The sequence below is a fragment of the Grampus griseus genome (genome assembly GCF_964374135.1).
Source record: "Grampus griseus genome assembly, chromosome: 12".
NCBI lineage: Eukaryota > Metazoa > Chordata > Mammalia > Artiodactyla > Delphinidae > Grampus > Grampus griseus.
Genome location: NC_139006.1, coordinates 71,590,753 through 71,608,218, shown reverse-complemented (window position 1 = coordinate 71,608,218; position 17,466 = coordinate 71,590,753). Strand labels below are relative to the sequence as shown.

General features: G+C 40.7%; 1 protein-coding gene across 3 annotated transcripts in view; it reads right to left on the bottom strand.

The window, feature by feature from the left end:
- WDR7 (WD repeat domain 7) overlaps window positions 1-17,466 on the bottom strand; it is a 376,910-nt gene that overhangs the window by 106,717 nt on the left and 252,727 nt on the right. For all 3 annotated transcript variants that reach the window (XM_082667902.1, XM_082667904.1, XM_082667903.1), the window contains one exon: window positions 11,461-11,647. In XM_082667902.1, the coding sequence (XP_082524028.1) occupies window positions 11,461-11,647 (187 nt within the window). The remainder of the gene's footprint in view (window positions 1-11,460; window positions 11,648-17,466) is intronic.

Here is a 17,466-nt window from a genome sequence, read left to right as displayed (position 1 = left end):
ATATAATGGACTTGCAACAATGAGCAGTGATTAGGAGTCAGGGTGTTCTGGCATCACATACAAAATCGAATAATTAACCGTGAAGATTGAAAACAGTATGTGCATCTGTCCAAAGTGTTAAAAACGCCTTGTTAACAAATTATCAAGAACTAGTACTGAATACGTATCACATAGCTCCGAATAAGGCAAGAAAGAATATTGTGCAGAGCATTTTCAATTTTTTCCCTTAAAAAACTTAAAGGTAAAAATTTGTTTATAAGGCCAAGTTGAAAGGCTGTATTTAAGGCCTATATCTGAGAGGAAGCAAAACTCATTCTTGTCCATAAAATTACCGAAGAACTGAAAATCACAAAATTATTTTTAGCTTATATATTATTTTTAGTTTGAAATACCCTCAGTAACGCTAGTTTACCCTACACTCAATACTTTCAGAACCAATCTAATCAGCACTTTCTGCCAGTAGGTATTCAGTATTGTCGCAAAAAATTCTATTAACTGATACTTACTCTCTCTCTATAAAGAACGTACACATGACATGGTCCAGGCTATATACAAGAATATGTACATGATGAAATAAATCTTTCTAGAGTGAGAGGATGTCATGATAGGATAGTGCTGCTATATTTACCTTTGCCACTCCTAAAACATAAAAATGATAATATTCTTCTGTTTGTAAGCTTCCTTTTATTTTATATAGACTACTGTGAAAAGTATTAAGACTTTTCTTTCATTAAAACGTGGCATGTGACCCACACATCAACTGTGTACAGGGACTATTTTGTTACTCAGTAAGAGATCCATTATAGCTTCTCTCGCTAGTTAAATAACCTTGGTATTTAAATATCCATATGAAATTATATTAAGATCTGTCCTGCTCCAATTAAATAATCTTTGTGTTTCATGTGTCAAATGAATTACATTTACTAAAAATTTTCAGGAAGTTTACAAGTATCTCTATAATCGATCTAAGAATCATTATTTTAACTTTTAGTTGAAAATAAGGAGGCATCACATAGGTATTCCCATCATTCTTAAAAGGTAAATTGATTATAGAAAATTCTCCTTATTTCTTTGTGACTTTTACATTGCTCAGTCTCTGTCTGATAATATAACTGTCTCTACTCTTTTTTTCCAAACTGAGGGTAGACACAAAGTGGGAACTCAGAGAAGACGATGGAGAGCTTTCCTTTCATGTTTACCACAAAAAAGACAGATGTGAGCTGAGAGAACAAACACACATATCGAGCAATAAACAGAAGGTGCATTGGTGGGCGCGTCACCCCCATGGAAGGTCCTGATGCCTTCGGGCCCCAATGGGGGCTGGACAGAGATTCTCATCAGGAGAGCAGTTTCTCTTCTGGATTAAACTTTATTATTGAGAATTCAGGAAAAGAAATGTTTACTAGGTGAGTAGTGCTGGGCTAGATTGCTTAAAAAATTATTGTAAAAAAAAATTATTGTAAAGTTTTAGATCATTATTAAGCTAAGTTTTAAAAAATTCAAAAGCTAAATTTTTCAGATACTCTATGATGTTTCCTGTCATCAATGTGGATGAATAGATGTTGATAATATTGAAAGCCTGAAACAAACAAATATGGCATGTTAATTGAATAATTCTGAACAAACCTAAATCAACTTTCCTAAGATCAGTAAAACCACAGGATGTTGAAGTTGGAAAGATCCCCTAGGCAACATCCCTGCCAAGCAGTCAGCCAGGGAGAAAGAGTGGCCATTTCCAAGGCGTCCCACCCCACGTGTGGGAGGCATGAGAGGAGGAAAAATAACTGGACGGGAACCGTAGGTAGAGGGTTGAAGTGGAGCTTCCCTGTGCTACTTCATGTCCTCTTGCATCTGCCCAGAACATCCCTATGAGGTGGTGATATCAGCATTTTACGAGGGAGAAATCAGGTCCAGAGAAAGAGCCAAGGTAGCAGCGTAATGTCTCAGGACAGCCGACCTCTGGAGAAAATTAAGGGGGAGGGGCTGGACGATGCTGTGGGTAATTGGATTAATGAATTGCTAACACGACTAAACTCAGCACTTTTGGATGCCTGGCTAGGCTGCATCCCTGAGAGAGCTTTCTAGTGGTATGTTGTAATACATGGACCTCCGGTCTGTTTTATTCAGCATCAACAGTGGATTGAATGAAGATACAGGATGCATGGTTATCGACTGGTATGGAGGTAAAGTTGTAACAGAGAGCAACTGTACTAAATAGCAGAACTGGAAATCAAAAACCCTCAAAAAGATCAAATTCAGCTAAAGAAAGAAGTCTTACATGTGGGTACCGATGACCAACTTTACAGGCAGGTATAGGACAGGCGACGGCTGAGCTTATGAAACAGACCTGAAGGTTGTTGTACTTGAAACTGACATCTGTATGTTGGTGACCTGGCTACCTGCAGGGCTAGGCTGAATCAAGGGAAATACAAGGACAGAGAAGATGTTGCCCCTGCTGCCGTTCCTGGCTCCGGGTGCCCTCCTCATGGATGTGTTTCTCACTAAGAGATAGGGCCTGGCTTCCACAGGACAGGCGTTACAGCATCCTCCTGGAGTCTGTGTAAGTCTTGCCCATTCCCAGCTGTGCTGTCGTGACCTCTTGCAGTTGCAAAGCAGAGTTTTATTCACATAAACAGGATCCTTGCAAACTCACCGCCCACCTCTAGGTCCTCTCTTTCACCCCGTCTCTGTTCCTTGCATGGAGGAGAAAAGTTTAGTGGGATGCTAAGAAGGGGCCAGGGGAGGCGAGGCAGAGGGGAGAAAGAGAGAGAAAGAATAAATACACATGGATATGCACATGTGTGTGTGCACTTGAGGGTGGGGGAGGTCAGCTGACAGACTTCCAAGGCTCACGCCACAGTGACAAGTGGATATTGTCCCCCTGCCCTCATGCTGTGCCCTGTGGTCACCCTAGACTGAATAAGCACAATGTCAGTAAAATGGTTATATTAAAATACCGACTTCACCAGGTTGATGAGAAGATTGAACGAGATAACAAATGCAAAGACATCTGGCCCTGCATCTGACAGTTACAGGTACAGCAGGTGCTTCTTCTCAACCAAAGATGCCTCTTACAAGTAGAAACAAAGTGAAAAGAAAATGAGATCAATGAATGGCAGGTCACTAGTTTCAAGTTAAAGGCTTAGTCACACATTACCCTTCCTCCTCAGCAAATGACCTCGTGAATCTGGGGAAATTGGCAAACTTCTTATAGGAAGAAAAGTGATAAAGTGGGGGTAATGGGGAAGGAAGCGAACCAAAGACATAGAAAAGTGCTGCCCGTTGGATTCCAGCTGTTGGGAAGCTGGACCACCCAACAATCTGTAGAGGCACCAACGTGTGCATTTGAGTGATTCCTGTCATCAGTGTCTGGCAGTCTGAGGGCAGGACTTCAGAATGTGGAAGCAGCTCTTGCTCTGAGGTCAGGGCTCTGCAGTGACCGTCAGAGCATCCACAGTGCACAAGCGGGTGGGCTGTGAGCGTGATAACAGAAAGGAGTCGCCCAGGCAACAGGGGCAGAAGAGAAACCTTGTCTCTCCTGTCTGCAGCCTCTTGAATGCACCCCTGCCAGAGTAATCTTCCCAAAGCACCAACTTTATTTCATGGTTAACCTGCTTAAAAACCGCACTGGGTCCTAGTGCTTAGAAAAATCTTAAACTCCTTGGCTGGAGATTCCAGGCCCTCCATAATCTTGTTTTGCTAATTTATAACTCAGTCATTTCCACACCCATGCTCCCGAGGCCAGACTAATTTCAAAGCTGGTCCCTAAAATTCGATTCCTCTTTTAATCGTAGTATTTTGCTAAGCTTCTCTGCTACCCCTTTCCTCACTAGCACACTCTCCTCCCTCCCCTCTGTTCAATTCTTGTGGAAGCCCACGTGGTATTCTGCAATTGCTACAGCACTCAATTACCATCTATTGAAACAAAAACAACCAACGACAAAACCTGTTCATTCCGGGCCCTTAGCACTGACCCTCATTCTGAACTAGTTTTATACTGTGAACCAATGAACAGGTTAGGACCATGCCTTCTAATCCTGTGTACCACCCCCTACCCCCTGCAATGTGCCTAGTACAGCCCTTGGACATAGTGGTAGCTCAATAGTTAAATGAAGGTAAATGAAGTTACCTGGCAAATGCAGCAGGAAAAAAAAAAATCACTTAAGCCAGTTATTCGACTGAATTGACCAAGAAATGAAGTCAAAGTAATTGATCTGGTGGTCCCAACAGACAAAGTCTAATTCTGCATGTAGTTATCTTGAAAGTCAAAAGTGTACTGGGTGTGTGATATATTTTAATGTGGAATTCTAACTGAAAAGGAAGGATCATACTATCAGAAGCTTGAAATTAAAGGGGATGTCTGCCTTATTCTGGAATCTGGATGTAAACACAGAACTCACTCTTTTCACCTGATCCTGCTTATCTGGCTCTTATGCAGATCATCTGTTACATAGGTTTATAGGGTGGGTCTTTGTTTCAGTCTTTATTCTGAAAAATATGATATGACACACTCTCAGTTTTACTCAGCATTTCAGTATACACATTCAATATGAAATACCAGAGATGATAGATATTATAAATAAAAACCATGAATAGAAATTAGTCCACTCAGGCCAAGCTCAATCCTTACTTGACTGCTCATTAAATCCTGTTCTAACCCTTACTCCATGGCAGTAAAAGCTTTTTAAAACTTACATGTAAGACCACCTCAGTTAAATGTCACTGTCTACAATTGTCAGACTTCACCCATCTGTCAAGTTATGGAACACCATAAGGGAATATTCAGGGTGGGGGGAACACAACTTTCATAGGATAACCTGCAAATCACAGTCAACACGATTATGGACTGAGTGCTTGTGTCTCCCTAAAATTCAGATGTTGAAGCCCTAAGCCTCAATGTGATGGTATATGGAGACAGGCCTCTAGGAGATAATTAGAGTTAGATAAGGGCATGAAGGTGGGGCCCTTGTGATGGGATTAGTGCCCTTATGAGAGAAACCAGAGAGCTTGATCTACTTCTCTCTTCAAATCTTGGTCACAAAGAAGTCATGTCAGGACACAGCAAGACGGCAGAGCCTACAAGCCAGGAGAACAGACCTCAGAATGAGGTCTTACCAGCACCTTGACCTTGAACTTCCCAGCCTCCAGAACTGTGAAAAATAAATGTCTGTTGTTTAAGTAGCCCAGTCTGTGGTGCTTTGTTATGGCAGGCCAAGTGAACTAAGACAAACAGTAACAGAACATTGAAAACACTCCCCATCTGAAACAAAGACTAAAATTACTTTGAAAATACATAATTACGTATCATCTGGGAATTCCATTCTACCCCTCCCTGGTAAAATAGGTGTGTTAACAATTGTCTTTAATGAACAACTGTCTTTAATGTAATAGGGAATCAGCAATTCCTCTTTGTCATGTGGGACCTAAATCTGATAAGTCACAGGTGGCACTAACTTCCTAAACTCAAAGGTGGCAATTCCTCCAAGTGCATATCTTTTAGACCTATTTCCTATATATTGTATACATTTACAATGAATAAAATCTATGCCAACATGATTTAGTTAAATGGTTTCCTCCAATTATAAACTTTCTATTAAAAATAAATGTCATGTGAATAGGAAAAATAATCTAAATATTGAAGCCTAAAGCACCTTAATGTTTGTATGATGTGATCTTTACTCTCCGGCTCTCAAATCTAAAAATTATGATTGAGATCTGAGTTAAAATGTCAATTCTTTTTTCTCCAACTCTATTTTATATTGTCCAGAAAGAGTCTTTCCAACATATAAGGCTTATCTATGTTATCAGAGCATGTGTGGTTTCCAATGACTGTATGTTTCTCCCTTAAAGTTTGGCAACTGTGAATATTACAGAAAAGCAATGGACTCTGTGTAGTTCATCCACATCCCTCAGTCACAGCAGTATGAGGTGAGAGTCTGGCACCTTCAGCAGCTTGGCCGGCCCTGCTCTACTGTTCTCTTTCAGAGTAAAGGTCTGCAACATGAACTAGGAAAATGGAATCAGAATCACAGACCACAACACATACAAAAGCACAAGGATTCTTCTGTACTTTTACATAAAACAAAAGTAGGATTTTCTACTGTTTCTAACATTTTATCCATATGTCCATAACCATGCTGATCTAAAAATCCATGGATTTTTAAAAAAGATAATACTGCATACATTTCTATTATTTTCACAATCAGCTGGGGATGACTTAACCTATGATTTCAACGAAGTGCAGCCTTCCGTTTTCAATTAAACAGTCCCTCATGAATGAACAGCCCATAACCATTAACTTAAAAATTCCTCACGTAAAATTCTACCTGTGGATCTCTCATTATATAAAGGGTGACATAACCATGCAGTATGGAAGCAGCAGAATGGGAGTCGGGAGACCTAAGTGACAGTCTTAGCTCTCACAGGACTAGTGTAACCTCAGACAAGTTGTTTAATCTCTACAACTTATTTTTACTTAATAGCATATTAAGGGCACTGGATTGCATGCTGTTGAAGAAGACTTTTGTCTCTAAAATTCTAGGACTTTATTAAATGTTTATTGCAAATAACAAGGCAAATCATATAACAGGTGTTTGAATACATAAGAATAAACACATAGTATCGAAACATGGCCCAAGCTGTCAAGGAGTTTACTGATATTTAAATGGGCTTCTAGTTTCCAGAAGGCACAAAATTCTTGATGAAAATGATTTCATTACATAGATTTTAAAAAGCTGAAAATTCTGAGTTGACCTCTTTTAGGTCCTTTTAATAGGTTGTTTTGAATTTAGTACTCTGTTGGTCTTTAATTCTCTGGGTATAAGATTTCAAATGCAAGATGGCACAGGGGTGGGAGCGTGGCTTTTGGTGTCAGTGAGACCTGGGTTTGAACCTCACCTTTTCCTGGACAAGAGAAAGCACCTGTCTCAGATTCGTTTTATGATCTTTTATAGTCATTTTTACACTCTTTTAATAAAGAAAAAGGTAAAACCAATCCTCTCTTTGAACCCAATTCTATTCCCCAGAGATAATGAGTAAGGCAATTATGTTCAAGTTTTTGACTGGAGCATCCCAGGGTTTAATTTCTGCAAGAAATTAATAAATAAAATTAGCTAAAAACAATGCTTAGTTTCATGTCCCTATGTGTGCAGCTGTCCCTCAGCCTCTCTGGGGTGTGCCTGGGCTTCTCCCGTCTGTCCTTTTGCACGTCGTAGTTATTCTTCCCCACCTCTCCTCACAATCATTCAGAGGAAAGATTCAGATGAAATTCTTCCTTGGGTACTGTCTGGGTAACCCCTGTGGTTCATCTGCCATGCTCTGAAGGTCCATACCTTTTACTCTCCTTCTTTCCTGTAAGATCTTATCTTTCCTGTAAGACTGCAAGTCACGTGAAGGGTCTTTGTTTCATGAAAGTTTGTCACTACATATAGTACCTAACACTGTCCCTTCCACATATTAGCTACTCAATAGATGCTTGCTTACTTAATAAATGTAGTTTAAAATTGGGCAAAATGTTTGAAAACACTGGAAAACAGCTGGTTTTATTTTGATTCCAAAGATATAAAATTCTAAGCCATATTTCTAAAATAAAAGCATTATTGGGCTTCCCTGGTGGCGCAGTGGTTGAGAGTCCGCCTGCCGATGCAGGGGACACGGGTTCGTGCCCCGGTCCGGGAGGATCCCACATGCCACGGAGCGGCTGGGTCCGTGAGCCATGGCCGCTGAGCCTGCGTGTCCGGAGCCTGTGCTCCGCAACGGGAGAGGCCAGAACAGTGAGAGGCCCGCGTACCGCAAAAAAAAAAAAAAAAAAAAAAAGCATTATTAATTCTGGGAAAATGCTCTATTAGTCTTGAGCCATATACAGTTTTTCAGGAGGCCTCTCAGGAGTTATCTCTGACAGAGGATGTCAACACAGGGGAGAGAAGGAAAGAGAGAAACTCTGCTATCACATGTATGCCTCAGAACTAGATACCAACCTGAGCGAGCTGCCCTACCTTGAACCCCCTCCTTCATAAACTCACAAGAATTGAAATAAAGAAGGAAACACTGCTTATGTTTTTTTCTTTTTAAAAAGCACAAGCCTAATATAAAAGCTTCTCCATAAAGCAAGCTTAAGATCACAGTCGGCAGCAAGGCGGCCAAGCGGTGTTATCATGTGCACAGAGAAGTGGGCACAGAAGGGCGGCCCCACAGGCACTGTGAGGGTAAGATGCACAGTCACCCTGCTGCTCTATCTCGCCCCATCTCAGTCCTTCTGCAGCCTGTACCAAGTGTGTCGTGGATGTAACAGGTCATTTTCAATCTAAATCTTGTTATAGACTAATAAGCAAACATTTTCTTGCTTATTATACAATTTATCATGATGAAAATTACATTGGACTCCTCAAGGCTACACGCTGATACATTCATTTATTCAGAGCTGTGTGTAGAGAGTTATACTAATCTTCATGACAGAAAAGGATGTAATAGCAAGATTTAAATTACCTACTGAAAGCTAAAGTATTGGTGTCTGTGGACATACTCCATGTAGATAAAACACAGCACATCTTTACGTTTGCTGATATAAGCTTCATGTGAACTTATTTAAACACAAAATAAAAGAAAATGTGAGATGGTTAGTCTAAAATAGAAACCCATTACTTCTCCCAGGCAACAAAACGAGACTGCATACTACTGAAATTGTTTTTGATCAGATTTGAAAATAGGCTATAAAATTAGGTCAAAGTAAAATTCTGGACAATCAAAAATATTAAAGGCTTCTCAAGGTAACCAGGAGAGCTGAGGTAAAAGAAGCCACTCTGTTGACTCCTTGGAGGGTGTCCATGGCAGTTGCAGCCAAGCGGAGGGTAAAAGGTTGAAAATACGTTCCAGGCTTTGCACAAAGGCCAGCCTCTTACGACTGCTGCCAACTCATGGGCTCACATTCCCTCCTAATCCTTTAAGTCAATCGAGAACCTTCAGGCCACCTGTATCCATCCAGAAACTATCCTGATTGTCACTATGTGGAAGTGTTTATTCTAGAAACGGGCATCTCTTCTACCTGTTGAACACTAGGACAATGACAATGGCATCACCATCCATACCCCCTCCCCCCGCAATATAGGGAACATCCATTCAATCTCTTAACATGTGCTAAGTGCTCTTCTAAGCACCTGGCAAACATAAACTCACTTAACATCAATCTTATGAAGTAGGTATTTAATTAGCCCCAACTTGTAAATGGAACTGAGGTGAGAGGTGAAGTAATTTACTGAAGGGTATATAGCTAGGGAGACACAGAGCTGAAGTTTAGGAAGTGTGGCAGTATGAAGCAGGTGAAGGGGGAGGACAGCTGCTTAGGTTTGAAATGAATACCCTTCCCCTACCAGTCAATCTTGGGACTTTGGGCTAGGGATGCCCAATCTGTGGACAAAGTCACAGCATTCCAGTCTAGCCTTCAGCTGTTTCTCTGGTCTCCACTTCTGAGCATAGAGCAGCCAGCAGAAAGACGACAGGCCCAAAGCACGCTAGAATATAAGGCAACTGCGGGATATGAGAGAGGCAACCATGAAGAAAAGGGCAGAGAACCCTAGTTTTTTAAAAGGTTATCAATGATAGTCATGAAATGCCATTCACTGAAAAAATCAAAGAGGTGATAACACTTACAGGCAGACCTCAAAGATACTGTAGGTTCGGTTCCAGAGCAGTGCAATAAAGCGAGTATCACGATGAAGCGATGTACACGCATCTTTTCGCTTCCCAGTAAACATATAAAAAGCATGTTTATACTATACTGTAGTCTATTAAGTGTGCAATATCATTAAGTATTTTTACAATGTACATACCTTAATTAAAAAATACTTTATTGCTAAAAAAGTCACAATAATTACAAAAATAACATCAAAGATCACTGACTACAGACAACCATAACAAATATAGTAATAAAAAAGTTTGAAATATTGCTAGAATTACAAAAATGAGACACAGAGTCATGAATGAGCAAATGCTGTTGGAAAAATGGTGCCAAAAGACTTGCTCAATGCAGGGTTACCATAAACCTTTGATTTGTAAAAAAAAAAAAAAAAAACCCACAGCATCTGTGAAACGCAACAAAGTGAAGGACAGTAAAATGAGGTCTGCCTGTACCTTAAGAGAGGCATCATGGGACAGTTCAAGAATTCCTCCCACTAGGAATTCACCCTCACTAGGATGACTATACTAAAAAAGCAACAACAAAACCGGAAGATAAATGTTGGTGAGGATGCAAAGACAATTCCTACACTGCTGGTAGGAATATAAAATGGTGCAGCTGCTATGGAAAACAGTTTGGTGGTTCCTCGATAGGCTAAACACAGAATTACCACATGACCCAGCAATTCCACTTTTAGGTATCTACCTAAGAGAAGTGAAAACTAGGTGTTCAAACAAAGTGGAAGCGAGCCACATGGCCATCAACAGATGAACAGGTAAATAAAATGTGGTATATCCACAGAATGGAATATTGTTCAACTATAAAGAGAAACAAAGTACTGAAAAATGCTGCAACATGAATGAACCTTGGAATCATTATGCTAAGTGAAAGAAGTCAGACACAAAAGGCCACGTACTGTATAATTCCACTTATATGAAATATTCAGAATAGGCAAATTCACAGAGACAGAAAGCAGATTATTGATTGTCAGGGGACAGTGGGAGGGGAGAATGGAAAGGGACTGCTCAATGGGTATGGAGTTTCCCTTTGGGGTGACTGATACTGGGAACTAGGTAGTTCCCAGTGGTGCAGTGGTGATGGCTGCATAACTGTGAATGCAGAGAATGTTGTTGAATTGTATCCTTTAAGAGGGATACGGTAGTAAATTTCCTGTTAGATGTGTATTATACCATCAAAACAAAACAAAAAAGACTCCCTCCAGGAATCAGGAGGCTGGGTTCTCAAGTCAATACTAACCTCTATCACCAGCCCCAGTTTCATTTTAGGAACTGCCTTGGATCCTCTTCTTATTCCTCTATTCTCATCCCTGCCTCCCTGGACCACTGCAACCTCCTTATGGCTGATCCTCTGCTGTGTGCAAATGAAACCTCAATAAAGTTGGTTTAAAAATTAACACGAGTGCAAAGGAGTAATTCCCCAAACTGGCCAGGTATTGTATCAGTAAAACATTTTTGAGCAACTATATATATCATTTTCCTTATATGTGATATGTTTATATTATTATTAGCTGATAATATCTCAGGGCACAATAAACATATATTTAAAACTATGCCGTGGATAAATAATTCATTGGCTCAAAGCTAAATCCCAATTGTGTTAAAATGACAGAAACATATCTCCCTTTCATTGTCTATTTCCAAAATTTCATATATTGAGATATTTGTCTATTTTTTCTCCATATGCAATTTATAAAGAGTAATCAATGACCTCTACTAAAACAAAACAAGCAAAACCAATAAAAGCCAAATGAACTGAAATGGAGCGTGTACTTGGCAAGTTGTTTCTCGGCATCAGCACAAAGTTCAAGAAGCCCCATCAGGACAGCAGACACATCCATGTAAGGCTCCCAAACTGTGAAACCACGTCCAATCAGATCAATGGCTGTTCTTCGGATCGTACTGTGTGGAGGAAGTTTGGGGCTTGGTGGCTGCAGCAGAAGAAATGTCAGTGCCTTACCTAAAATTACAAAATAAAAGGCAGAGCAATAAAGTAATTTTACTTCTGTGATGTTTTCTTTGAAGCATATTTTCAAAATATAAACCACTTTGGATTTACTTTAACTGACAAGGGGTTTTGAATAGTAAGACTATAAAAAGATCTCAAGTTTACAGTTTGTTTAGCCATGTACTTTAAAGAGATAAGTTAGGCTACAATATTTTATACCATATTCTAAAGTGTTGTAATTACATAATAACTATATTTAAATAAGTGTATATAATTTCAAAACATAATAGTGATTCTAAACTTCCAAACAATGTTTCTCCCTACTCAGCATTCTGCAAAATGAAGATGCTTCTAAATAATGTAAGATGGTATTTCTTCATCTTTCTTCTGCATCTAACAGAATTCATATGCGAAATGCTTCATCAGTAACACGTCTCATCACAGGCAATGATTATCAACAGGGATGAGGGATGGAGAAGGTAGATTGTGTAGTTTTCAAAAGTCTCCACTCCACACCGCCACTGCCCCAGACAAGCATATTTGTTCCTCCACATTCTGGTGTATCAACAGCAGACAATGACGTCAAGTACTGGTAAATTCTTCACATAAGTTTGTCACGCAATTTTAAAAATAGCTCAATATTACTTCTAAATCTGATGAAATGATCTAGATTTTAATTAATATGTATTCCTTTATGTTGAAGATCAAGCTAACCGTTTGTATACCTAAGCCAATGGTCATTAAGCTACAAAAGCTCATCTACTGCCAAAGGCATTTTGACATTAAAAAAACACAAAACACCAGGGATTGTCAAGAACAAACTGCAACTTAGAAGAGGGTTTTTTGTTTGGTTGGTTTTTGAGGGGAAGAAACAAAACAGTTTATAAATCATATTACTGTATAACATACTAGTTAAAGGGAACAGAGGCTTCAGATTCAAGACAGAGTATTAACTGATTTTATAACTTACTAGGGGGCAGGCTTAGGAAGATACTCAGTGAGTCTCAGCTTCCTTGTCTGTAAAATGGGGATAATAATAGCTATCACTCATGAAGGGCCAGAGTGTTAAATGAATTAAACAATGAAGTGTACTGCCAAGTGCCCTCACTGGCGTGTGTTCAGTGAAGGGCGGTCAGGGCTCATTCTGAATAACATGTTGAACTTGTCTGTTTTTAAAATTAAGAACATGGCATATAAACTTTAATTTAATTCACTCAACAAATAAAAGCATTTACTCATTGGCTATGCTATAGCCAATTGTTAAATGAGAATGGATTGAAATGGGGGTGAAAAGAAAGATATTGTAAAGCGGAGACAAGTCTGTGAACGCACTCTCTATACAGTGGTTCTGAATTTCTTCTCAGTCACAGAATCCTTAAAGATTCTAATAGAATGTTTTTAAAAGATAAAAAAATAAAATAAAAAGAATCTGTTGAAAGCCATCAGTCCTTTCCTCAGGAAACTATATACACATACATATCCACCAAATTCTGCAGAAAGATGTCAAGGAGGCCACGGACCTTGGGTTAACAACTCCTGCCGTAAACGAAAAAGGTACACAGATATGGAAAGCCTCCTTGAGAAAAACATGTAGAAATTCATACTTCATTCATACATGTATTTGAAAATTTTACTCTCATACTTAGCTATGTAAATATAATATGTAAAGTTCCAAGTTTGTGGATCATAAAAATGTAAACCCCTTGAAAGAAAGAGATCCAATGCTCTATTTTCTGCCAGTACCTATGTGTCTCTTCTCACAAGTTATCTTTAAATATAAGCATTTTGGTGCATTTCCCTTCTCCTCAGCAAGTTTGTTAGCTCCTTGAGGGTAGGAAGTATGTTTCATATAACTCTGCATCTCCCAAACCACCAAGCACAATGCTTTGCACACATTATGGACCTAAAATGGATAAGAGACCTGCCTTTACTGCACGTACACTTCTAACGCAGCTCCTGGCCCCAGTTTGCCAGAATGATATTTCAAACTGTCAAGAATATCTACCACTTTCCTGTTATTCTTGACATCTAGGAAGTCGTATGACTCCATATAATATAGGTGCTCTGCAATATGGGCCAAGGTGATGAAAAAGCTAAAATTAAGACAATGATAGCACTTCTCTATTAACAGAAAAAAATCTCGTGACGGAATTTTATGAATTTTAAGTTTTATCTCTCAGAACTTTTCTTAAATCTTAGGTACCCAATAAAGGCTGTATTTTAATCTCTTCAAGATAGAATCTAATTTTGTACAAAGGCACATATTTACTTATTTTATGTAAGTGCCCCACTACTGCACAATCGGGGAATATTGCCTCACTGAGTAACCAAGATGGAGAAGGATGCTACCACCTGCCATCACGATTGAGTCCTTTGTAAGAGACTCTCCTGGTGGCAGTATTAAGAAGTTCAACAAATTGACCTGATATTCACTCAACACTTTCCACAATTTGGTCCCAAACTTTCCATCCAAAGATTCACTGAGGAACTGTTTATAGAGTATTGTTATATTGATATTATACTAAATGCTGGGGAAACACAAGAGAACAATATTCAGTTCTTTCCCTCAAGAATATTCACTGTAGCTCAGGATATAGGTGAGCAAACAGGTAATTTGAATATATTATGAGGAATGTTAGAACATTTATAAGCACAAGGTATCAAGATAGAACCTAAAAGGGACGCTTAACCCAATCTTAGGGATATAAGAAGGCTTCCAGGGAAAGGTGGCCTCTATACAAAACCCTAAAGTCTAAGTAAAACTTTGTCACTCACAGGAGAGGAGTATGGAAAGAAAACATTCTAGGCAGAGAGAATAGCATGTCTAAAGACCATCAGATGAGAGAGAACACGACCAGACCAACAGATTACACATAGTTCAATATGGCTGGAAAGTTCGTCGGTGGAAAGAGAAGAGGTTGGGGCGATGGACAAGAGGGAAGAGGACGAGGTGGATGAAATATAACAGTGAGACACGTGACAGCACAGGTTATTAGAGCCTGATCACAAAGGGCCTTACATGCCATGCTAAGAGTTTGTTCATTCTGGTGACAATGGGGAACAACTGGAAAGTTTTAAGCAAATGAGGGGTTTGATTAGATTTTCATTTTAGAAAGATCAACATTTAGGCTGTCATGATTAGAAAGGGGCAAGAACAACGGGACCTTCAAGATGGAGGAATTAAGATGTGTAGATCACCTTCTTCCCCACAACTACATCAAAAATACATCTACACGTGGAACAACTCCTACAGAACACCTACTGAATGCTGGCAGAAGACCTCAGACCTCCCAAAAGGCAAGAAACTCCCCATGTACCTGGGTAGCGCAAAAGAAAAAACAGAGAGAAAAGAATAGGGATGGGACCTGCACCTCTGGGACAGAGCTGTGAAGGAGGAAAACTTTCTACACACTAGGAAGCCCCTTCACTGGCAGAGGCAGGCAGTGGGTGGGGGGCGGGGAGCTTTGGAGCCACAGAGGAGAGCGCAGCAACAGGGGAGCAGAGGGCAAAGCAGAGAGATTCCCGTACAGAGGATTGGGGCCGACCAGCACTCACCAGCCCGAGAGGCTTGTCTGCTCACCCCCTGGGGCGAGCGGGGGCTGGGAGCTGAGGCTCGGGCTTCGGAGGTTGGATCCCAGGGAGAGGACTGGGGTTGGCTGCGTGAACACAACCTGAAGGGGGCTAGTGCACCACAGCTAGCCGGGAGGGAGTCCGGGAACAGGTCTGGACCTGCCAAAGGTCTGGACCTGCCAAAGAGGCAAGAAACCATTGTTTCAGGGTGCTCAAGAGGGGGGATTCAGAGCACTGCCTAAACGAGCTCCAGAGATGGGCACGAGCCGCGGCTACCAGCGCAGACCCCAGAGACGGGCATGAAACGCTAAGGCTGCTGCTCCCGCCACCAAGAAGCCTGTGTGCAAGCACAGGTCACTCTCCACACCTCCCCTCCCGGGAGCCTGTACAGCCCGCCACCGCCAGGGTCCCGTGAGCCAGGGACAACTTCCGTGGAAGAACACACAGCGCACGTCGGGCTGTTGCAACTTTATGCTGGCTGCTGCCGCCGCAGGCTCACCCCGCATTCCATACACCTTCCGCCCCGCCCCGAACCACGGCCTGAGTGAGCCACAGCCCCCTAATAAGCTGCCACTCTAACCACATCCTGTCTGGGTGGGGAACAGATGCTAGAGGGTGACCTACATATAGAGGCGGGGCCAAACCCAAAGCTGAACCCCAGGAGCTGTGCAAACAAGGAAGAGAAAGGGAAATCTCTCCCAGCAGGCTCAGGAGCAGTGGATTAAATCTCCACAATCAACTTGATGTACCTGCACCTGTGGAACACCTGAATCGACAACAAGTCATCCCAAAATTGTGGCAGTGGACTTCGGGAGCAACTGTAGACTTGGGGTTTGCTGTCTGCGACTGATTTGTTTCTGATTTTTATGTTTATCTTAGTTTAATCTTTAGCACTTGTATCATTGGTGGGTTTGTTTATTGGTTTGGTTGTTCTCTTCCTTTTTTTATAATTATTATTATTTTTCATTTAAATAATTTTTATATTAAAAACTTTTAAAAACTTTATTATTATTCTTTTTCTCTCCTTTTTCCTCCCTTTTCTTCTGAGCTGTGTGGCTGACAGGATCTTGCTGCTCAGGCCTGAGACTCTGAGATGGGAAAGTCGAGTTCAGAACATTGGACCAACAGAGACCTCCCAGTCCCACGTAATATCAATCAGTGAGAGCTCTCCCAGAGATCTCTGTCTCAAAGTTAAGACCCAGCTCCACCGAACGGCCAGCAAAATCCAGTGCCAGATGCCCCATGCCAAACAATTAGCAAGAGAGAAACACAACCCCACCCATTAGCAGAGAGGCTGCCTAAAATCATACTAGGTTCACAGACATCCCAAAACACACCACCAGATGTGGCACTGACCATCAGAAAAAAACGATCCAGCCCCACTGACTAGAACACAGGAACCAGTCCCCTCCATCAGGAAGCCTACACAAGCCACTGAACCAACCTCACCCACTGGGGGCAGACACCAAAAACAACGGGAACTACGAACCTGCAGCCTGCAAAAAGGAGACCCCAAACACAGTAAGTTAAACAAAATGAGAGGACAGAGAAATATGCAGCAGATGAAGGAGCAAGGTAAAAACCCACCAGACCAAACAAATGAAGAGGAAATAGGCAGTGTACCTGAAAAAGAATTCAGAGTAATGGTAGTAAAGATGATCCAAAATCTTGGAAATAGAATGGACAAAATACAAGAAACGTTTAACAAGGACCCAGGAGAACTAAAGAGCAAACAAACAATGATGAACAACACAATAAATGAAATGAAAAATTCTCTAGAAGGAATTAATAGCAGAATAACTGAGGCAGAAGAATGGATAAGTGACCTGGAAGATAAAATAGTGGAAATAACTACCACAGAGCAGAATGAAGAAAAAAGAATGAAAGCAATTGAGGACAGTCTCAGAGACCTCTGGGACAACATTAAACACACAAACAATCGAATTATAGGGGTCCCAGAAGAAGAAGAGAAAAGAAAGGGACTGAGAAAATATTTGAAAACATTATAGTTGAAAACTTCCCTAACATGGGAAAGGAAATAGTCAAGTCCAGGAAGCACAGACAGTCCCATACAGGATAAATCCAAGGAGAAACATGCCAAGACACATATTAATCAAACTATCAGAAATTAAATACAAAGAACAAATATTAAAAGCAGCAAGGGAAAAGCAACAAATAACATACAAGGGAATCCCCATAAGGTTAACAGCTGATCTTTCAGCAGAAACTCTGCAAGCCAGAAGGGAGTGGCAGGACATATT